Raw genomic sequence first — 19,768 nt, forward strand, 5'->3', positions numbered from 1 at the left:
AGGATAGATAGATATAGATATGCAGGGAGGAGGCATTGGGAGGCATGCAGAAAACTTAAGCAAGGAGAAAGGAGAAAAATATGCTACTATACCTGAGAACCACCAACCGCTGCCATTCATACTTTATGAATAAAGTATATCCTACTCATCTAATAATCTCTATGCTAAATGTTAATAAATTTCATCCTAAGTAAGGCTAGTGAATTTAAAGACCAGTAGTCTACAGTCAAGTTTCAAAGGTCTGGAAACATCATCTGAAGATTCCTTTTCCAGTTCTGGAAGTATTATCCAAGGATTAAAAGCCATCCACTCTATGCCATGCCTTACTTACTATTCATAATCCACATTCCAAACTTGCCAGGTATCTACTTTTTAGAATACATCATACACTTTCTCACCTTCATGATCTTGTTCTTGCCACCCTCTACCTGGAAAACAGTGGTTTACTGTCGAAAGACTTCTTAGCTGTTTAGACCCAGTGCAAACAGATACCTCTTCAGTGAAGTCCTATCTAACCCCACTAAGTCAAAATTAATCACTTTCTTTGCTATACCTCTAAAGCACTCCAGATCAGAGGTGATTATCTATGTGTACTCTCCTGCTGAACAAGGAACCTGTGAGCACAGGTTATGCTATTTACTTTGTTCGCTCAAAACCTAGCACTCCAGCTTATCATAGGATAAAGCAATTAACTAACTTGAGTGTACCACTCATACCAAAGCTTAGTAATAAATGAATTAAGAGTACAGAGGACTTTGAAAAGACAAGTGCTACCTCTTTGGAAGATGGAACACTGCTGTGATCCTTCTCCATTATCAGCCATCTGAGAACATTTGAAATAGAGAGGTTTTTCCATGTTGGCCAAGGGTTAACAAATCTACCATCTTTTCCTTTTTTTGACTTAGTTACATCTTCCTCTAGTCTGTAATCCAGCTTGAAGCTTTTCCTAGAAAACCTAGAAAAATTACTTCCTCCAGAATTCGGAGCTGAATTTTGGCGTTTTCTTACTGCTTCTTTAGGATACTGGCTGCTTGTCATCAGGGACTGGCTGCTTTCACTTTCATCCATGTCCTTTGGTGAAGAACTTAAGGAAGAAAAAAAAAGAGGGGAGGAGTTTAACATAAAAGCATTAAAACACATTACACAGTATTATTCTTAGTAATAAAAATTTCCCAAACTGGGCTGGGGATATAGCTCAGTTGATAGAGTGCTTGCCTTGCGCATGCACAAAGTCCTGGGTTCAATCCCCAGCACCACACACACACACACAAAAAAAAAATGTCCTAAATTATAAAAATATTATGTTGTTATTAACTCCCACTTTCTTCTTGTGAAATAGTTTTAGAATCCAATATTTCTGCTTGCTAAATAGAAAAGATGTTCACCTTACTTATTAACCTAACAAAACTTTCAAAAATCTCTTCTCTGCTAGAATCTAAAAACAACATATTTCCCTAGCCAGCTTTTAAATATTTGAAATCTTCCATTTCAATGACATTCTTTCGATTAAATTAAAGAACCTTCATGAGTCTATAATGTTTTCATATCTAAATTTTTAAAATATTGTCTTTAATAATACATAGTAAGGATTGCTTTAGGATACCTCAGTAATTAAAGTGACTTACTATTTGAGTCAGCTTTTTTACTGCTGTGATCAAAAGACCTGATAAGAACCATTTTAAAGGAGGAAAAGTTTATTTGGAGCTCACAGTTTCAGAGGTTTCAGTCCACAGATGGCCAACTCCATTCCTCAGAGCCTGAGGTAAGGCAGAAAGTCACGGTGAAAGTATGTGACTGTGGAAAGCAGTTCAGAACATGGCCACCAAGAAGCAGAGAAAGCTCTCAGCTCACCAGGGACAAAATATTAACCCCAAAGGCACACACACCACAACCTACCTCCTCCAGCCATACCCTACCTACCTATGGTTACCAATCCCTTAATCCATTCAAGTGAATTGATGGACTGATTAGGTTAAGGCTCTAGTAACCCAACCACTTCAGATCTTTTTATTTTTATTTAATTCTGATTTGTTATACATGATGGCAGAATGTGATTCATTTCATAATTAGCACAATTTTTTAAGACACTGGTTGTACACAAAGTAATTTCACACCATTCATGTCTTAAACATGTATTAGGGTAATGAAGTCTAACTCATTCCACCATTATTTCTACCCCCTAGCACCTTCCTTTCCCCTCCCTCCCCTTTGCCCTATCTAAAGTTCCTCCATTCCTCCCATGCTCCACCCCCAGTCGCTTTTATGAGGCTGCACCCTCATATCAAAGAAAACTTTCAGCCTTTGTTTTTTGGGGATTGGCTTGCTTCACTTAGCATTATATTCTCCAACTTCATCCATTTACCTACCAATGCCATGATTTTATTCTCTTTTAATTCTCAGTAATATTCCATTGTGTATATATACCAAAGTTTCCCTATCCATTCATCTACTGAAGAGCTTCTAGGTTGGTTCCATAATTTAGCTATTGCAATCAATTCAATTCTAAACTTTCTTGCATTGTCTAAACCATAGCTTTTGGGGGTCAACTCATATCTACACCATAACACACATAACCCCACTTGGCCTAGGAATTTTTACGCTGAAATAACCTGATACCAATACCCTTGGAAAGTCCAGTGAGTTCAAGTCCCAGGAGATAACACATTGACAGATATTTCAATAATGTATTTAACTGTTTAACAATATAAATCTGAATTAATTCAGACTCAGAACTGCCAACTTGGTATAGTATGTATTCTAACTACGTGACTAGGAACAAGTTTTCTATCTCTCTGTTCCTTTATTTCCTCAACTGTAAAATAGGGATTAAAATGTTACCTGCCCTCAGGGTTACTGAGCAGGTAAAACAAGTAAAGCATTTGGAGACAGAGTGACACATACACTTGGCAACAGCTCAATGTTGACTGTTGTCAATGACTTTGTCCTTACGGCTACTACATCTACCACTACTGACTGCTTGACTCAAGGCATTGAAATCCTTGAATGTGAACTATTCAGGACTGCAGATATATCACACAGTGACAAATAATGTATTAAGAGTATGAATTTAATCTGCCATGAATATCATTTCTTTCCTCTTCTGTTAAACAAACATTTGCTTTCTGCTTAGTTGATTTACATATAATACAAACATATAACACACTTTATAACCCTAAGAAAATAAGCACAATAACAGAAAGTCAATAATTATTTTTGTGGCTTCAATAAGGATTAAATAGAAATACTGCCCTGCAGAGAAAGGGAAAGAACACAAACCCCAGAAAGTCCAGGTATGCTAAACCAAAACTTTTTTCCCAAACTTTAGAGTAAATAGTCTATAGCCTGGGGAATAATCACCATGAAGAAAAGAAACCACAGCAAACAAAAGCTAAAGCACTCACTGCTGCCTGCAGGAATGCCTAACATCTGAGCAAGAGCCTAACAAGCTATATATCTTGGACAAATAACTTAACCTTTCTAATTCTCCATTTTCTCACCTGTAAAATGCCTGCCTATTTGTGGAGGTTTCAAAGGATTAAATGATATGATGTACATAAAGTGTTTGGCACATACAATGCCAATTCCTTTTTCTCTAACCCTGTTAACTGGCCAGACATCTAAATTCTTTAATTACTGTGAGAATTTTAAAGGGATCTGAGTGAGGTATCTCAGCTCCCACAGAATCCCTTTTCTTGGGTTATAATTAAGTCCAAACTCTCAAGGTAGATATTATAATCCCCATTTCTTTAATTGAAGCACTCAGAAGTAAATAGCCTAGTTGAAAGACAACGAGGTAGTGACAGGAAGAAAAAAAAAACAGAATAAATGCAAGAGTCAAGAGGTTGAGTCAGTAAATCTTGAGAGTATTCAGATGGTCTTGAATTTTTGGACTCTTTGTAGAGCAGGTGGTGGGGATGCATTATAGAGTGGGAGGGGTCAGAAATGGCAGCCTCACTGATCAAGTTGGATTTCTGACCCAGTCACTTCAGATCATTGGGGATGCAAGAATCCAAGAGGATGGCCAGGCTTACATACCTGTAAGCCCAGTGACTTGGAAGGCTAAGGCAGGACGGAAAAAAAAATCCAAGAGAATGTTACTCACTGACCCACCCAGCAGACATACATAACCCTGGGAGCCAAGCTGCTTTGGGGGTAGTGAATTGAGAACAGCCCAGAGACATAGGGAGCCTGCTTGAAAGCCCAGAGAGTAAAACAGGAGAGCAACATGGGTTCAGTGATCTGTTTTTTCCCCAAAATAACATGGTTTTTCAAAACTGTTTATTCCTGCTACTTCCATTTTCTTACATCCCATCCACTCCATGGAAACAGGTCCCCATACCAAATGACTATCCTCTCTCACCACCTTCCCATCCTCCCTGCACAAATCCACACAAAATCGTCATCGGGGATGACTTTACAAAGACAAATCTGATACAAACAACAAACCCAAAAGGAAAAACGTCCAAAGGGTCCCTTCTGCTTGGCAAGAAAAGGTCAGTAAGATGGCTCACATGGGTTTCTGGCCCTGCCCTCCCCACCTCTGCTCTAAACACACAGTCATGATCTTACTTTCTCAGATGCATAGTGCTCCTCCCTTAGGGACACAAAATGCCATCATGGGGCCTTTGCATATGATTTTTTAATATCTGTAGGGCAGGAAGAGGGAGGGTGTAAAAATGGATATTCACAGATTATGTATTACTAAGACACATGTCAGGCAACACAAAATATGATACCAGAAAGCACCATTTCACACCATGCTTTGTAAGTGAAATAATGGAAAGGAGCAGAAGCACATAGAACCTTGAAGCCTGACAATCTGGATTGGTTCTGCCAGAAGTCCACTCAGTGAATGTGCAGAAGTACAAGCTCTGCCAACAAGTGCCTCAGTAACGAACTGAACTTCCGCCCACAGAGACATAGGGAACCTGAGAGCCAGGTCATGGAGGTCTGCTCACCAACATCAGTCTTATGGTCACTCTGTTAGTGGATAGAGCAACACCCTCACCACTGTAACACCACCTATAAACACCAAAATGACATAAAAACTAATAGAAGAATGAGTTTTATGTATGCTCCTGAGAGTAACTAACCAACTTTATTATAAAAAGGACAATTTACTATAAAAAGGACAACATAAATTCCATCCAGTAATTATCAAGCACATTCTCTACATTTCTTTGAATATTAGTTGCCCATTTAATTGCATAAGGACTCAACCCCTAGATCTTTAACCAAAAAGGGGTCTGGACTGTGACATTTGGTGAAGAGAAGTCAGCCAAGTACAAATATTTTACTTCAATAACTGCACACATGGGCAAAATGCTTTCCAAAAACAAGAATTCTCTATTAAAAAAGCAAATGTTTCATGCTTTCTTTCTTTGACATTTAAGACTTGCCAACTCCCTAGAATTGAATGTACTGCTTTATCATTTAAAAGTTAATGAAAAAGTTTTTTAAAAAAAATCATGACAGTACAACATGTTTGGGATTTCAACATATCCATAAATTATAAAATAACAAATCAGCATTCCTAGAATAGATATTCAATAAATTCTAATTGAGTGACCATCCATTTATAGAACAATCAACACACTAACATTAAATTTGAGAAGTATTCAGAACTGTATTTTCAGGTATCTGATAGAATAATATTAAATTTAGAATTCTGTATTTTCTTTCCTTATTTTTATCGAAGAGAAGTTTCCTTTTTTTGTTTTTGTTTTGAGAAGAGCTCTTACTATGTCACCCAGTTTGGCCTCAAACTCCTGAGCTCAAGTGATCCTCCCACATCAACCTCCCAAATAGCTGGGACTACAGGCATGCGCCACTGCACTCAGCTAGAAAAGGGTCCTTTGACCACACTGTGAGATAACATAGCTAACAAAACCACTGCAGTTCACTGAAATGTCTGCCGAGGGCTTCAGTAGAGTAAAATGGAACTCTTCCCATCTCTCACTTTCCACCAGACACCATGTGAGACCCCACAGACACTGAAAGAACGGGTGGGAGGCAGGTATGTCCAAGCATGGGAAACACACTGGACAATGAAAGGGAGAACTTGCTGAGGGAGGCAGACACAAACATCCACAAGCCAAGAAAGTTCTGCACTGTTTACCCCGAATTTCATTTTTAACTCACTTTATTAATTTAACCAGTTTTGCTAAGAAGCTAAAGGAAAACAAATAGAAAGTTTATTATACAGTGTCAAGGAGTACACTAAACAAAAGTTATGACAACTTGTAAAACAATTATTGAGTAAAAATTATATCAGAGCCGGGCACAGTGGCACCTGCCTGTAATCCAGTCAGATGGGGAGGCTGAGATTCTCTAGGGAGAATCACCAGTGAGTTCAAAGTCAACCTCAGCAACGGCGAGGTGCTAAGCAACTCAGTGAGACCCTGTCTCTAAATAAAATACGAAATTGGGCTAGGGATGTGGCTCAGTGGCCGAGTGCCTCTGAATTCAATCCCCAGTACCACCACCACCACCACCACCACCACACCCGCCCTGCAAAAAAAAAAAAAAATCAGAATTAATGTCCATGCACAGTACATAGCTCAACACACACGTATATTATATAACTCGATATACCTCACCAACAGATTTATCTTCACAAGAGTGAAAAGAACATTAATTGGGAGGGAAGAAAACAGGACTCCAGTCTTACTATTATGTAGAGGTGTTAGCTTTGGGGGACAAACTCAACCTCTAAACTTGGGCTTGCTCATCTGTTAAATAAAGATGATAACCTCTAAATATCTTCTTGAAAGACTGTAATAAGCAAATGATGCCATGGGTTAGTGATTCAAGGTGCTACAAAATACACCAATTGTTATCTTTACCACTGCTTATGTTCAGTAGGAGAGTAAAGAAAACACGGTAAACAGAACTTTCTGATCCATGTGAGTTGTTTTCAGGTGAAAGATATTCTAGAATTATAGATAGATTTAAAAACATAACCAGGCAGAGTGGTACACACCTATAATCACAGTTATCAGAAGCCTGAGGCAGGAGAAAGCAAGTTCAAGGTCAGCCTGGGCAACTCACTAAGACCCTGTCTCAAAAAAAAAAAACCGGAATGGAGATGTAGCTCAGGGATAGAGTGCCCTGGGTTCAATACCCAGTACCACCCACACACATAAAGAAAAACTGAGGTTACTAAAATTTTTCCATTTTTCTTCCCTTAATAATTTTATGTAACAAGACTATAAAAGTATGTTTCTTTATCTCTTGTAAAAATTACAGTATTTCCCATTATTTAAAAGAAACTTTAAATTGGCCTCATGCCATATTCATCTATAAGACAAAAAATTACTTGAGACAAATAATTCACAATGAAAATGCTAACTAACCAAAAGCTTATTAGACTAAATAGAGAGTTTAGAAAAGAATAAATGCTAAATACAATCAATTCTTTAAGATACAAATTTGAGAACCCATTTTCTTTCAAAAAGTAATCAAGGCTAACAAATGCTCTTGACCACAAATCACCAAAGGCTTTGAAAATTCATAGTTATTAGATAAAATTCAATACATTAAACTAAAAGTCATATTTTGCAGGCTCTCAACAGATTTTTTTTTAAAGAGAGAGAGAGAGGGAGAGAGAGAGAGAGAGAGAGATTTTTTAAATTTTTTTTTAAGCTTTCGGCACACACAACATCTTTGTTGGTATGTGGTGCTGAGGATCGAACCCGGGCCACACGCATGCAAGGAGAGCGCGCTACCACTTGAGTCACATCCCCAGCCCTCTCAACAGATTTTTAAGTCACCAAAATATATCAACACTCTAGGTGCTTCAACTACAATAAGAAGTTTTTCCTAAATTGTTCTAAGATTGTTATAAAACAAAGTAAACCACAAGCTTAAGAACAAAGTCTTTTTAAAAATACTATTAACAGTATACAAGTGGAATCCTTAGGATAATCAAATTAAAATGTCATATTATGGAAAATTTAGAAAATGTACATAAAATGTTTATTGAGATGACACAGTTATTCCCTCTTTAATGCCTCAAAAATAACACCAAACACAAATTGTACATTCATTTTGGGTATAATCAATAATACTGAAATAACATGCAGAACTGTGTAGTTGAAAAATCTGGGGGAAGATGGGGAGGAAAGAAGACAAAATTGACGCCTACAGAACTTGAAAATATATCCCAAATATGCTAGATGATCTTTAAATGCTCATTCACTATTCCTAATCCAAGATTTAACAAAAAAAAAGATATGCTTTCAAAATGTGGTATTCTTTCTCTCTGCTGACTTTGTATTAATTAATTATGCAAAAAGAAAAGCTTCCGGTATAAAGCAAGACCCATGAGGAAAAGAATGGAGCAATAAGTGTCTTTCTAGGTAGAAAGGATAATGAAAGAGAAAACCAGGGCACAGTTTCACTCTTTCTTTGGCTGTTTTGGCTCCAACTCTTATTCTACTGACTTCAGTAGCCTTTAAAAAGTCATTTACATATCTGAGACTCACTTTCACTTATCAGTAAAAGGAGAGGCCTGGGGCTGGGGATGTGGCTCAACTGGTAGCCCACTCACCTAGCATGAGAGAGGCATTGAGTTCGATTCTCAGCACCACATAAATGTAAAGAGAAAAAAAAAAAAGACAGGCCTGGGTTATATCTCTAAGGCCCCTTCCAGTTCTTATATTCTAACAACCTTTCGCTGCACCAAAAGTCAGCTTAGGCCACGAAACACCTGTCCCCTCCAGTTTCCACTCCCTCAAAGGAAGTTCCTGTGACAGTAGCTCAGGTCCTGCCACTTGCCCCACACTGAACTGGCAAGGGATAAGCAAAGTATTTTCACCTAAGAACAGCAACGTTATCTACTGGAAAAAAAAAAAAAAAGTGTCATTTCACGGGTGTATCAGGTAGACCAGGAGGTTATTCAGGGCATGAAATGATATTTGATACAAACATCCAGTACACTTTCAACTGTATACATAAGAATCTGATAATTTGTGAGCGCCCCTACTGAAATCATTGTAAAGTCATGTTTAACAAACATTGTTCAACTGTCTACTTTAAGTTCTAGCTCTTGGGGTGCTGTGGAGAATACGGAGCCTTTGACCTCCAGGGATTTAAAGTCCTGTAGGGGGAAAAATCATAAGCAACCTCACAGATTGTGGCTTACTATCATATTTCTAGAAGGGTTGGCTCTGAATAATAAAAAAAAATGGCATAATAAGTCATAATGCTAGAATAAGACATTTTTTTTCAAAACCCACTGGCCCAAATCCTCAGAACAGCCAGGAACCCTCCTCCTCCTGTGCTGAGTGGTTTGCCCTGACATAATCAGTTCTGTGATCCACAGTGTCAGTGACACTGAAGAGGCACATAATCTTCTGAATGTGGTCAACAAGTTAAAGGGCCCCTGATGTCAACCGAGGGAAGACTGAAAGAAAAAGTAAGCCCCTGATGTCAACAGAGAGGAAGACCGAAAGGAAAAGTAACTAGAGAGGTTACTTGAGCCTGAATGAATTGCCAAAAGGGCAAACTTGTTATTCTGCTCTGGATGTCATGCCTGGCCCATCCTTTGTGAGCAAAGGGTAAATGAGAGAAAACAAAGCCAACCGTGGGGGCTTTTACAAGGAAACAAGGCCTGGGGTCCTCCCTAGGGCCAGACCTCACTTAGCATCTCCTGCCTCCTTAGCACAGAGTAGGCCTGGAGGCAGCCCCAAAGGTCAACTAATGGAATCCTGAGGTTCAAAGGACTTTGTGACCCCTGAGTTCAATTGAGTATCCTCCATTTAAGAACAGCAGGAAGTATGTAGTAAATTATAAAAGCATATTAAAAATGAACATAATTAAAATGTGCTAGACTCAGTTATCAAGAAAAACCACATTACCAGGAAAAGGGCACAGGGATTAAAACTTTTTTAAAATAAATATTTCTGACTTTTCCCCTTGTCTTCCCTTCTAAGCCCCAGTTTCATATATCTTAGCTCAGTATCTGGTGCATACAAGTCCTCAATAATTATAAAACCATTGTTTTACCACACTACAAACACTATTTAATAAATGTTAATGGGATACATATACCATTTAAAATTTCTACACTAATGAGGTATATGGGATAAAAGCAATGGAACAAACTGTGGAATGTGTTTTTTGTTCTTATATTTGAATAAGAGAAGGCCTGGTCTTCCTGAAACTCACACAAATCTTAAAACAAATAGAAAAGAACAATTCCATGAGATTCCTAACCAACCCCATAGCTCCTTGTGGCCTCACCAGCCCTCCTGGTTCACCAGGAGACTCTCATAATCACTGATAGTCTTCTGGTTCTGAAAATAATCATCCACTCTACCCCACCTCTCTTCATCTCCCCTCACTGCCCTCAGGAGCAAAAATTGCAAACTAAATACTAATGCTGACCACAAGTACCCAGCACTTTCTCCAGTGCTTAAAGCCCCAGTTCACGTAGTTCTTTTACTCAAAGAAAAAATTTCCCCAATAAGAAGAGATAAAAAGGCAAGAAAGATCAGCTCCAGATAAATCATATATAACTAAATTAAAGGCATTTCAGTGTCTTACCCTTCCTACCCAAGCCATAGATACTAACCTCAGAGCTCCTCCCACCTCCTCTCTGCAGTGAAAACTGCTTGTCAGGGAAGGACCTGATCTCCATATGTGACTAATATTCCTCCCTATAGAAGAATATTTCTTAGCCAACTAGATACTGAGTCTTAAGCCTGTGACTCTTGATGCTGGCTGTACATCAAAATTATCTGTAGAGCTCTTTAGACTACACCTGAGTCTACTGAATGAAAATGTGGCGGGGCTGGGGTGTGAGGTGATCCTCGGGGAGTTTTTAAAAAGTTCCATGGAAGATTCTGACATACAGGCAGAAATACGAACCACTACTGTGTTTTTAAATCATCAGCACAAAGTAGGAAAGTCAAAGAGACTTTCTGGTACCCTACAATTCATGCTAGTCTGCCAGCCGCCCACCATAAAGCTAATCTTCCTACCTGTCCCACACTCAAATCTAGAGAGGTGGCATACTGAGACTGCTACACAGCACTAGGACTAGGAAGACTACCTTGCTATATACAGAGTGACAGGTCACAGACTTGTACCCAATCCATCAGAGTCAACTCTAATCTGTGCTCCCAGGAAGCCAAGAAGGAAGGGAGAGAGGAAAGGAGGGCAGAAGGGAGGGAGTACAACCAGTAATGATTCAACGCTGTATATAACAACCCATCACAACCTGTGCACAAGTGTTCAACAAATATTCACAGAATGAACAAATGAAGAACAGGAGTTCAAACTCCCTATCGCTCTTCATGAAGGTATAGTTCTTTCTTTCTTTTTTTTTTAATCACCTGTAGGGAATCAAATAATAGGAGAAGCAAAAGTAACTGAAGGTCAGAGGCACAAAAGTCAACAAAGAGCACCCCCACTCACTGAAAAGTCAGAGCTGAGTGAGTGGATTCCGTGGTGGTGGCGTGGTAATAGAGTAGCAAAGACTAGAAGGTGCCTATCATAAAAAATCTAGTCTCCTCTTTCTCCTCAGGGACAGTGACTACACTCCCCAGCCTTCCAGTGAGGGATGGCCATGTTGGTGACACTGACCAGTGTGTTCCCAGCACAAGTCATATATAGCACTTCCAGGAATTTCCTTAAAGAAAAGGCAGGAACTCCTGATTCCTCCAGATCTTGCTACTGGCAGCCATCTTTAGCCACATTCTTGCAATGGCATAGAGGAGACATGGAAGGACTTGAGGGTCCACCAGACTAAGCCTGCACTAACTCCGCACTTCTCTTCAGAGGAGAAAACATATTTGAGCAATCTTTCAACCTAAACTAATCTTAACTGATATATCGCCATAACTGGGAAGTTTAGGGGAGCTATAAAAACACTAAAAGTTTGAGCCGGATTGCTGCTAAGGGGTAGAGGGCTTTCCTAGCACGTGTGAGGCCCTGGCTTCCATCCCCAGTAACACACACACACACAAAACCCTAAAGGTAATCATCTCCCAAAACATAGCCTTCCTAATTCAAACCATGGGCACACTGAGTAACACACATAATTGTACCCTTTATCAATTATTAAGCATTTACTATGTGCCAAGCACTTGAAATATTATGTATATGTGTGAGCATACAATCTCATTAATCTTCACAATATTTCTACAAGATAGATATCATTATCCTCAAATTACATACAAATGATGTAACAGAGGTTCACAGAGTTTAGTAGCTTGCATTAAGTCAAAAATCTAGAGACCCAAGTTGATCAGATGCCAAGCCCATGCTCTTTCCATGTACATGTTGAATCTACAAATAAAATTCAACAAATGTATCCTGAGCGGTTAACTACATTCTAAAGTTGGTATCATTTAGTTAATGGTTGTGGTCTCACTAACAAGGTTAGCCTTTTTTGCTTTTAAGATTTTTTTCTTTTTTTTTCTTTTCAAAGTAAAAAGCTCTTAGTAGACAATAAATAGCACTTTCCTCATAAAAATAATCCCTTTAATTTTACATGGAGACAGCTTCAAGTGATTTAGCTATTTTAATTAAAATTAAAAAGAATCATCAACAAATAATAAATTGATTATATATTTCAGTCATAGAAACAAAAAATATACCTGGTACCTTGAACATACTCCTCTTGATTTGAAAAGGTGTCTGCATTCAGCCAGCATATAACATATAATGACCTGGCATTTTATCCTTCTAATTGTGAAGAATTGTTAGTCATGCCCCAGAAAGAGATCAGTTCCCAGTACTCAAAAATAAATAAATAAATAAATAAATAAATAAATAAATAAATAAATAAATAAGACAACTTCTGGTAGGGAGACCAAAGCATCTGGTCCCTGAGGATTTTCTAGTGTTCACGTTGAAAGTTCTGCATCCTGGGAGGCCCCTCAGTCCTACAAAAACCTAGAAGGCTGGTCATCCTATGCAGTAGGGTACCATAAAAATGCGCATATGTCTTCAAGAAAACTTATAAAATTGTGGGCAGTTTATACTAAATTAGAGATGAAGCATTAGCCAAGCATGGTGGTGCACACCTCTAATCCCAGCATCTCAGGAGGCTGAGGCAGGAGAATCAAAAATTCAAGTCAATCTCAGCCCTAAGCAACTTCAAGAGATCCTATCTTAAAAAAATAAAAAGGACTGGGGATGTATGTAACTCAGTAGTAAAGCACCTCTGGGTCCAATCCCCCCCACGCACTGAGTGGTGGGAGGCAGACAGAGAGGCAGAGAGGTTTATTATTAAACCATATTTAATAATAATGAAGCATTATTATTAAATATGGTTTAAAAATATTTGGTTGGCTGTAAAAAAGCAATTACAAACTTCTACATAACCATGCTTAACCAAGACAATGTTGCTGAGAATATCAAAAGTCTTAGGTAAAATTCTTCATTGTAATGATATTCATTACGTGTACTTACAGAGAAAACTGAGACACTGTATGAGGCAAGACTGAGAAAGGAATCAATTTACTCAAGAACTTTATCTCATCTCTGTGAAATGGTGGGAAAAAAATAGATTTGACATTGCAGTTTTGAGGCATCATGACAGGCTAAAACTCTGATGAGGGTAGAAATAGGCAATAGACAAGTTAAAAGCTGAGGTAAGCACATACCCTTCAAGGTCCCTTCCAACCTGAATATTCCAAGACAAAAGCTATCATTTGTATGACTCTTTACAGGTAAAGCAAGTCTGTCCAGAGAGTTACCCCCCACCCCAAGGGTCTCTCTGGCTGGTGATTGAACCTAGACTCTCTATTAGCCATACTCTCATCTTAATTATAAATAAGACAACTTCTTATGAAAATTTCCCAAAGAGCATACAGTCAGCATAAGAAGATAAATGACACATTTCACCTCATGTGGGGTATTTTACTTAAAGCCTCAAGTTTAAAAGGAATTTGGGTTCAGAAATTCTTGAAGCTTTATCTAGTTATTTAACCATATATTCAGGAGGTAGCTTAGTTTTTTTATGAGCTCTCTAAACAAAACAAAGGAATGAACACAGAAACTTGAAAAGAAATAAATATCTTCTCAATTCAAAGGAGCTTCAAAATAAGAAAACCCTTTAAAAAAAAACCAAATTATTGCTGTCTTTCAATTTTCCTGGCATAATTGTCTCATAAGGAAAACAACAAGCATGTGCCCAGTTTAAGGGGTGCTAATGACAATGAGAGAGCTTGGACTTTCTTTATCCCAATAACTTTACTCTTTTAACAAAGCAACTACAAAATCACACAGAACTTTGCAAGCTTTCATTGTTTGATCAATATGTTATTGTCTGTTAATCTGGGAAGGTTCCCAAATTAGATAAACACAAAAATCTGCTGCCTTCAAGAGGAAAGACAGATTGTTCTAGACAGGGGTTAGAGTTGTTTTTTAACCAGGCTTTTTAATTATGCTGATCCATCCATCTATATGTCAGCCCTAGCCTCAGTCACCAATGGTACAGATAGTCCACAACCTAGGTTTAGGATGCATCTCCAGATGTATTAGTGATGCACACTACTCATCCTTAGCTTTTTCAGTTCCCTTGTCTAACAAGAACGGGGCTGCTGAGCTGAAGAACCTTGTCCAAATCATTAAAATCTCCCATGGTCTCAGATTCGTCTTTTCCTCTTCCTGGCATAGGGTTAATAATCCCACATTCTTATGTCTATAAAGTCAACTAAAAGTAAATATATAAAAATATTTGAAAGAGCTTTGTAAATCATAAAGTTATAATACATTATTTAACCAGATAAATTGGAAAAAGACTGTATCTATGACATAGAACTACCCTGAAGATATCTAATTATATAAAATCTATTGCGAAACACTATTAGTAACATAAATACACAATAAATGGGTATCAAATTCAAAAGACAAACTGAGCCATGCACTATAAACCACAAGAGTGTATAATTCTTCAGGATTAAAGAAGGTAGAATGAAACAGTACTTGAACCTTATGCTGGAAATCACATGAGTGAATTTTTATGCCAGTTTTATGCATGCTTACACAGACCTTCAGAATAAAAATGTTCCTTAATGATTACTTATGTGCAAAGTTCATTTCCCTAATGACACTTCAATGAAAAGACTTTCACTTCTATGTACTAAATCTAAAATGCCCAGATCAACCCAACCCTCCATATAGACATACCCTTAGTCACAGAGTAGAAAATGAATGGAAAAACCCACAGTATTCAGAGGTAGCCACCATTTCAAAGAGAAATCAAAATCAAAAAAACAAAATTAAAAGAAAAATACTACTTTTCCAAACGCAAATGGAATGTTCATAAAAATCCTCTCAGTTTTCTGAACTCACAAATACCCAAGTAACATAATTCTCCTTACAAACAAACACATGAGGATGACTGTATCAAAGTATAAACAAAACCCTATGGTGAAATGCCTATGTTAAAATGTCCTTTATATAGTCATAACTGGACTAATTTAAGCATTCAAGCTTACAATGTAGAATCTGTCCAATATAATCTGGAATTGTGAGGGAAAATAAGGGTGTGAGAAATACACTCAGTATTTTCCTCTTTCCTCTTTTGGAGACTTACCATAATTCTTGCAGCAGGAAGTCCTGCAGACTATTAACAAAATAAAATCCTTGAAAATCATGGCTATATTTTCAGTTGACATAACCCATTTTAATCCCCCAATCTCTTTCTTAGATTCTTATCTTAAATAAGTATACCTGTTGTAAATTCCTTCTTTAATAGACCTAATATTTTCGTGCAGCAAAACCAGACTACTGTGAGACATGGGAAATCTTTCTTTTTAAAGATTATATAACTTCCTTCTAAACGATGCTGGTATTACTAAATCATAGCCAATGTAACAAAACAGAAATGGAACTGTTACACTTCCATCTGTTAACAACGATGGAAAATTACTTCTTAATTTGCAGTAAACTATCTCAGGAGTGACTTTCTGAATAAATAAAACAGAATTATCAATAGCAAACACTTCGTGCTAAGCCAAAGCCAACGGGGCAAGTCATATTATAACATATACAGAACCAACAGTAAAGGGAAAGGCAAGAACTAAATGACTTTAAAAGGCTGTTAACTTTTCTCACTCTTAATATTTTCCAGGTTCAACTGAGGTAATTATACCTCAGACCATGGGGGCCCCGTGCAAACGCAACTATGAGGGCCATGTCTAGTTCCATGGGGGGGGGGGGGTGGGAACTATCTGAATTCGTGTTCTGAAAAGCCTGCATAACACCCAATTTAAGAAGCCAACAACCACTGAACATAAAACTCAAAAGACAGTACTGCCTCCCACCACCCCTTCCCTTGCCCCCCCATTCCTATTCTGATTCAATAATCACACTTGTTCAAGATAAAAGGGAAGAACCCTGTTGGAATGGATTTTTAGACGATATATACTATAGATGAAGCATAAATAAGTTGCTCTGAGGAAGTTGTAGACCCATTCCTACATATAAACCAAAAGAAGATACATACACCCACTTGTATTCCGATCAGTGAAGATGCAACCTGGTAATTTGCACAGACAGCTACTCTCCCAAGGGGGGCAGAAAGAAGACTGTAGTTCTTCACTCAGTCAGCGTCAGAGAATTAGGCTCCGCAACTCTCGAGGTGCGGAAATTCAAATGAAGCCCTGCCACTCACAAGTGCAGCATCTCCAGGAGGCAGGGCTTGGGGACTAGGATACGCGGTCGCAGCACGCTCGGCTCCCACAGCCCTAGGCTAGGGAGTGCGGACTGCTCCACACAGAGACCCGGGCAGAAGCAGCACAGATGCCCGAGAAAGCGTGGCCGGGACGAAACCGCCTCCCGCCAAGTCCCGGAGCCTAGAGGCTCCCAGGCGCTCTGGCTCCCTGCGGCGGGCGCGCAGCGGCGGGGGCGGGGTGAGGGCGGGGGCTCACCTTGCGCCGGCGGCAGTCGGGCGCGCGCGTCGCCGGCGCTGCTCCTCCTGGGCTGCGAGCCACTGTGCCCGAGCGCCGCGGGGGGGGCCGCGGTGGCCGGCGCCCGGGTTCCTCCGCCCCCGGCCCCGCCGCGCCGACTCCGCCGAGGGTGCCAGCAGCTGTAGGCAGCGCCGGAGCGCTGGCCGCCTCGCCATACGTGGAGTGAGCGGTCACCGGGGCTGCGCGCAGCGCCCCGGGCGCCCCCAGGCCGAGAGGGGCCCGGCTTGCAGCAAGGTTCCGCTCCCCCTTGCCTGGTGACTTTCTCATTGTGACCTTCGAAGCTGGCGCCCCGGCCAACGTTGTCCCGCGGCCGCCGCTGCCCCCGCCTTCACCAAGATGGCTGCCCGGCGGGTCGAGCCCCGAAGCCATCTTGGTAAGGGAGGCGCGCGGGTCGGGCCCCCTCTGGCTCGCCTTCGCGGTCGTTCTTCTGAAGACAGTTGGGTCGCCTGTCCCAAGCCAGCAGTTAACGTTCAGATCACATGAGCACATTCCTGGACACCAGACAACAGTTGCTAAAAATAAATGAAATCCCTTTGACCCTAGGAGCCTCTGAGATTGCCGGACCATAGAGAAGTATTGACATACTTTACTGCCTCGTTCCAAGAACCTGGTAGCAAAGAAACTAAACTCATTTAATGTGTGTATGGTGGATCTTGAATATTAACGACAACTCTGCCTTGTCATGGTGTGCTCACTTTAAAATGATGTCAGAGCTTCCTGGTACGCACAGTTCTCTTCTGAACCTGCATCATTTTTACATCCCAGAGTAATGACGAAAGAGCATTAAAATGTGATTCTGAGTTTCTTACTGGGTTTGCTTTTTAAATTGCAGGTTGAAATTAGTAATTTCAAGAAATATTTACAGGGCTAAGGATGTGGCTCAGTGGTAGAATGCTCTCCTGGCATACCTGAGGCCCTGGGTTTGATCCCCAGCATGGAAAAATATATATATTTACATTTGAAATAGAATTCAATGATAGGTGGTTGGGCAAAAAGATTCCTCTGAAAGTCCTAAAGTTGTGTACAATGGGCCAGAAGAAAATCCGTCTGGGGTTATATTAGTAAAAAAGATACAAACACCAGCCCTAATGCAGATAGAACTGGGGGGAAATGAAAAACTATTCTGCTATTTGAAAGTGAATGTGCACCGGTGTAATACTGTAGGAGTGTAAAGAACTTTATGTGGCTGGATTTTTGTCTTCTGGGGCCAACTTGAAGTTGTTGCTACATATTATTAATTTAAGTGTGATTAAAAACTACTTGCATGTGCTTGATTAGCAGCACATGTACTAAAATTGGAATTATAAGGAGAAGATTGGCATGGCCCCTGCTCAAGGATGACACACAAATTCGTGAATCATTCCATATTTTTGTGTGTTCTACATCATGTACCACCAGAAGACTGAGAAATTGTACTCCATCTATCTATCATGTGTCAAAATGCAATCTACTGTCATGTACTGCTAATTAGAACATTTTTTTTAAAAAATGTTTATAGCAGCATAATTCACAATAGCTAAACTCTGCAGCCAACCTAGATGCCCTTCAGTGGATGAGTGGATAAAAAAAAAATGTGGCATATATACACAATGGAATTTTACTCAGCAATAAAAAAGAATAAAATCATGGCATTTGCAGGTAAATGGATGGCAATGGTGAAGTGAAGTTAGCCAATCCCAAAGAAACAAATGCCAAATGTTTTCTCTGATATAAGGAGGCTGACTCATAGTGGGGTAGGGAGGGGGAGCATGAGGGAATAAATGAATTCTAGATAGGGCAGAGGGATGGGAGGGAAAGAGATAGGGCAGGGGATTAGCAAGGATGGTGGAATAAAATAGACATCATTATCCAAAGTGCATGTATGAAGACACAAATTGGGTGTCAACATACTTTATATAAAAACAGATATGAAAATTGTGGCATATATGTGTAATAAGAATTGCAATGCCTTCTGCTGTCATTTTTTAAAATCAATTTAAAAAGTTTAGCAAAGTAAAAAAAAAAAACTGTTTGCACTTGGGTGGGGTTGAGACTGCTAAGCTGAATAATTTTGTGTGCAACATCAAAATTTTGAAGAAAAGTAACAGTTCTATAAACCCAAAAGGAAGACTGAAGTTAACAATCAGAAGTTACTGCTCTTAGCTAAGGAGCTTTTATAAGATACCATTTCTTCCCCTCATTCACATCCTTTATTTATGAAAAACTCTCAAATTTAAAAACAAAAAAAAGGATAAGTGTTTTGGGGGTATTTGTGGGATTTTGTTTGGTTTTTGGCAGTACTAGCGATTGAACCCAGGGGCACTCTTATCACTCAGCTACAGCCGGGCCTTTTTTATTTCTTATTTTTAGACAGTATTGCTACATTGCACAGAATTGCTACATTGCACAGACTAACCTTGAACTTGTGATCCTCCCGCCTCAGCCTCCCCAGTAACTGGGATTACAAATGGGACCCACCACAGCTGGCAGATAGGCTTTTTTGGGTAAAGCCATTTGAATAAGTTGGAGATACCAAAATACTTAAGCATTAAGATACTTGCTTCATAACCACAATATCATTCTCAATTGAGAAAGCAGTTCTCTCAGATCACTTAATATTCAGTTCCTAGTCAAGTTTCCATGATTGTACTCATAATGTCTTATATGCTGTTTTTTCTATTTTCCATAATTAGGATACAATCTAGGCTCATTAGTGCATTTGCTTATTATATATAAATAAGAAGCAATTTGAGCCAGGTGTGGTGGTGTACATCTGTTATCCCAGTGACTCAGGAAGCTAAGGCAGGAGGATTGCAAGTTCAAGACTAACCTTAGCAATTTCACAAGGCTCTAAGCAACTT

The 19,768-nt window shown here is 39.3% G+C and overlaps 1 protein-coding gene and 1 non-coding gene across 4 annotated transcripts in view; one reads left to right on the forward strand and one right to left on the reverse strand.

Moving 5' to 3' along the window:
- Napepld (N-acyl phosphatidylethanolamine phospholipase D) overlaps positions 1-17,326 on the reverse strand; it is a 37,589-nt gene extending 20,263 nt beyond the window's left edge. The window contains exons 1-2 of one of the 3 annotated variants that reach the window (XM_005319471.5): positions 16,890-17,326; positions 775-1,084 (exon numbers count right to left, since the gene is read on the reverse strand). In XM_005319471.5, the coding sequence (XP_005319528.2) occupies positions 775-1,084; positions 16,890-17,083 (504 nt within the window). In that variant the 5' untranslated portion in view covers positions 17,084-17,326. Of the gene's footprint in view, positions 1-774; positions 1,085-16,465; positions 16,865-16,889 lie in introns of those variants that run through there. The other 2 variants (XM_021722443.3, XM_021722442.3) reach the window with 2 other exon arrangements.
- Positions 17,327-18,194: 868 nt separating this feature from the next.
- LOC120892170 (U6 spliceosomal RNA) lies at positions 18,195-18,300 on the forward strand. The gene has a single exon (XR_005736822.2). It is a non-coding gene; the product is annotated as a U6 spliceosomal RNA (small nuclear RNA).
- The last annotated feature ends 1,468 nt before the right edge of the window (positions 18,301-19,768 follow it).

The sequence above is a fragment of the Ictidomys tridecemlineatus genome, chromosome 2 (assembly GCF_052094955.1).
Source record: "Ictidomys tridecemlineatus isolate mIctTri1 chromosome 2, mIctTri1.hap1, whole genome shotgun sequence".
In the NCBI taxonomy this organism is placed as follows: Eukaryota; Metazoa; Chordata; class Mammalia; order Rodentia; family Sciuridae; genus Ictidomys; species Ictidomys tridecemlineatus.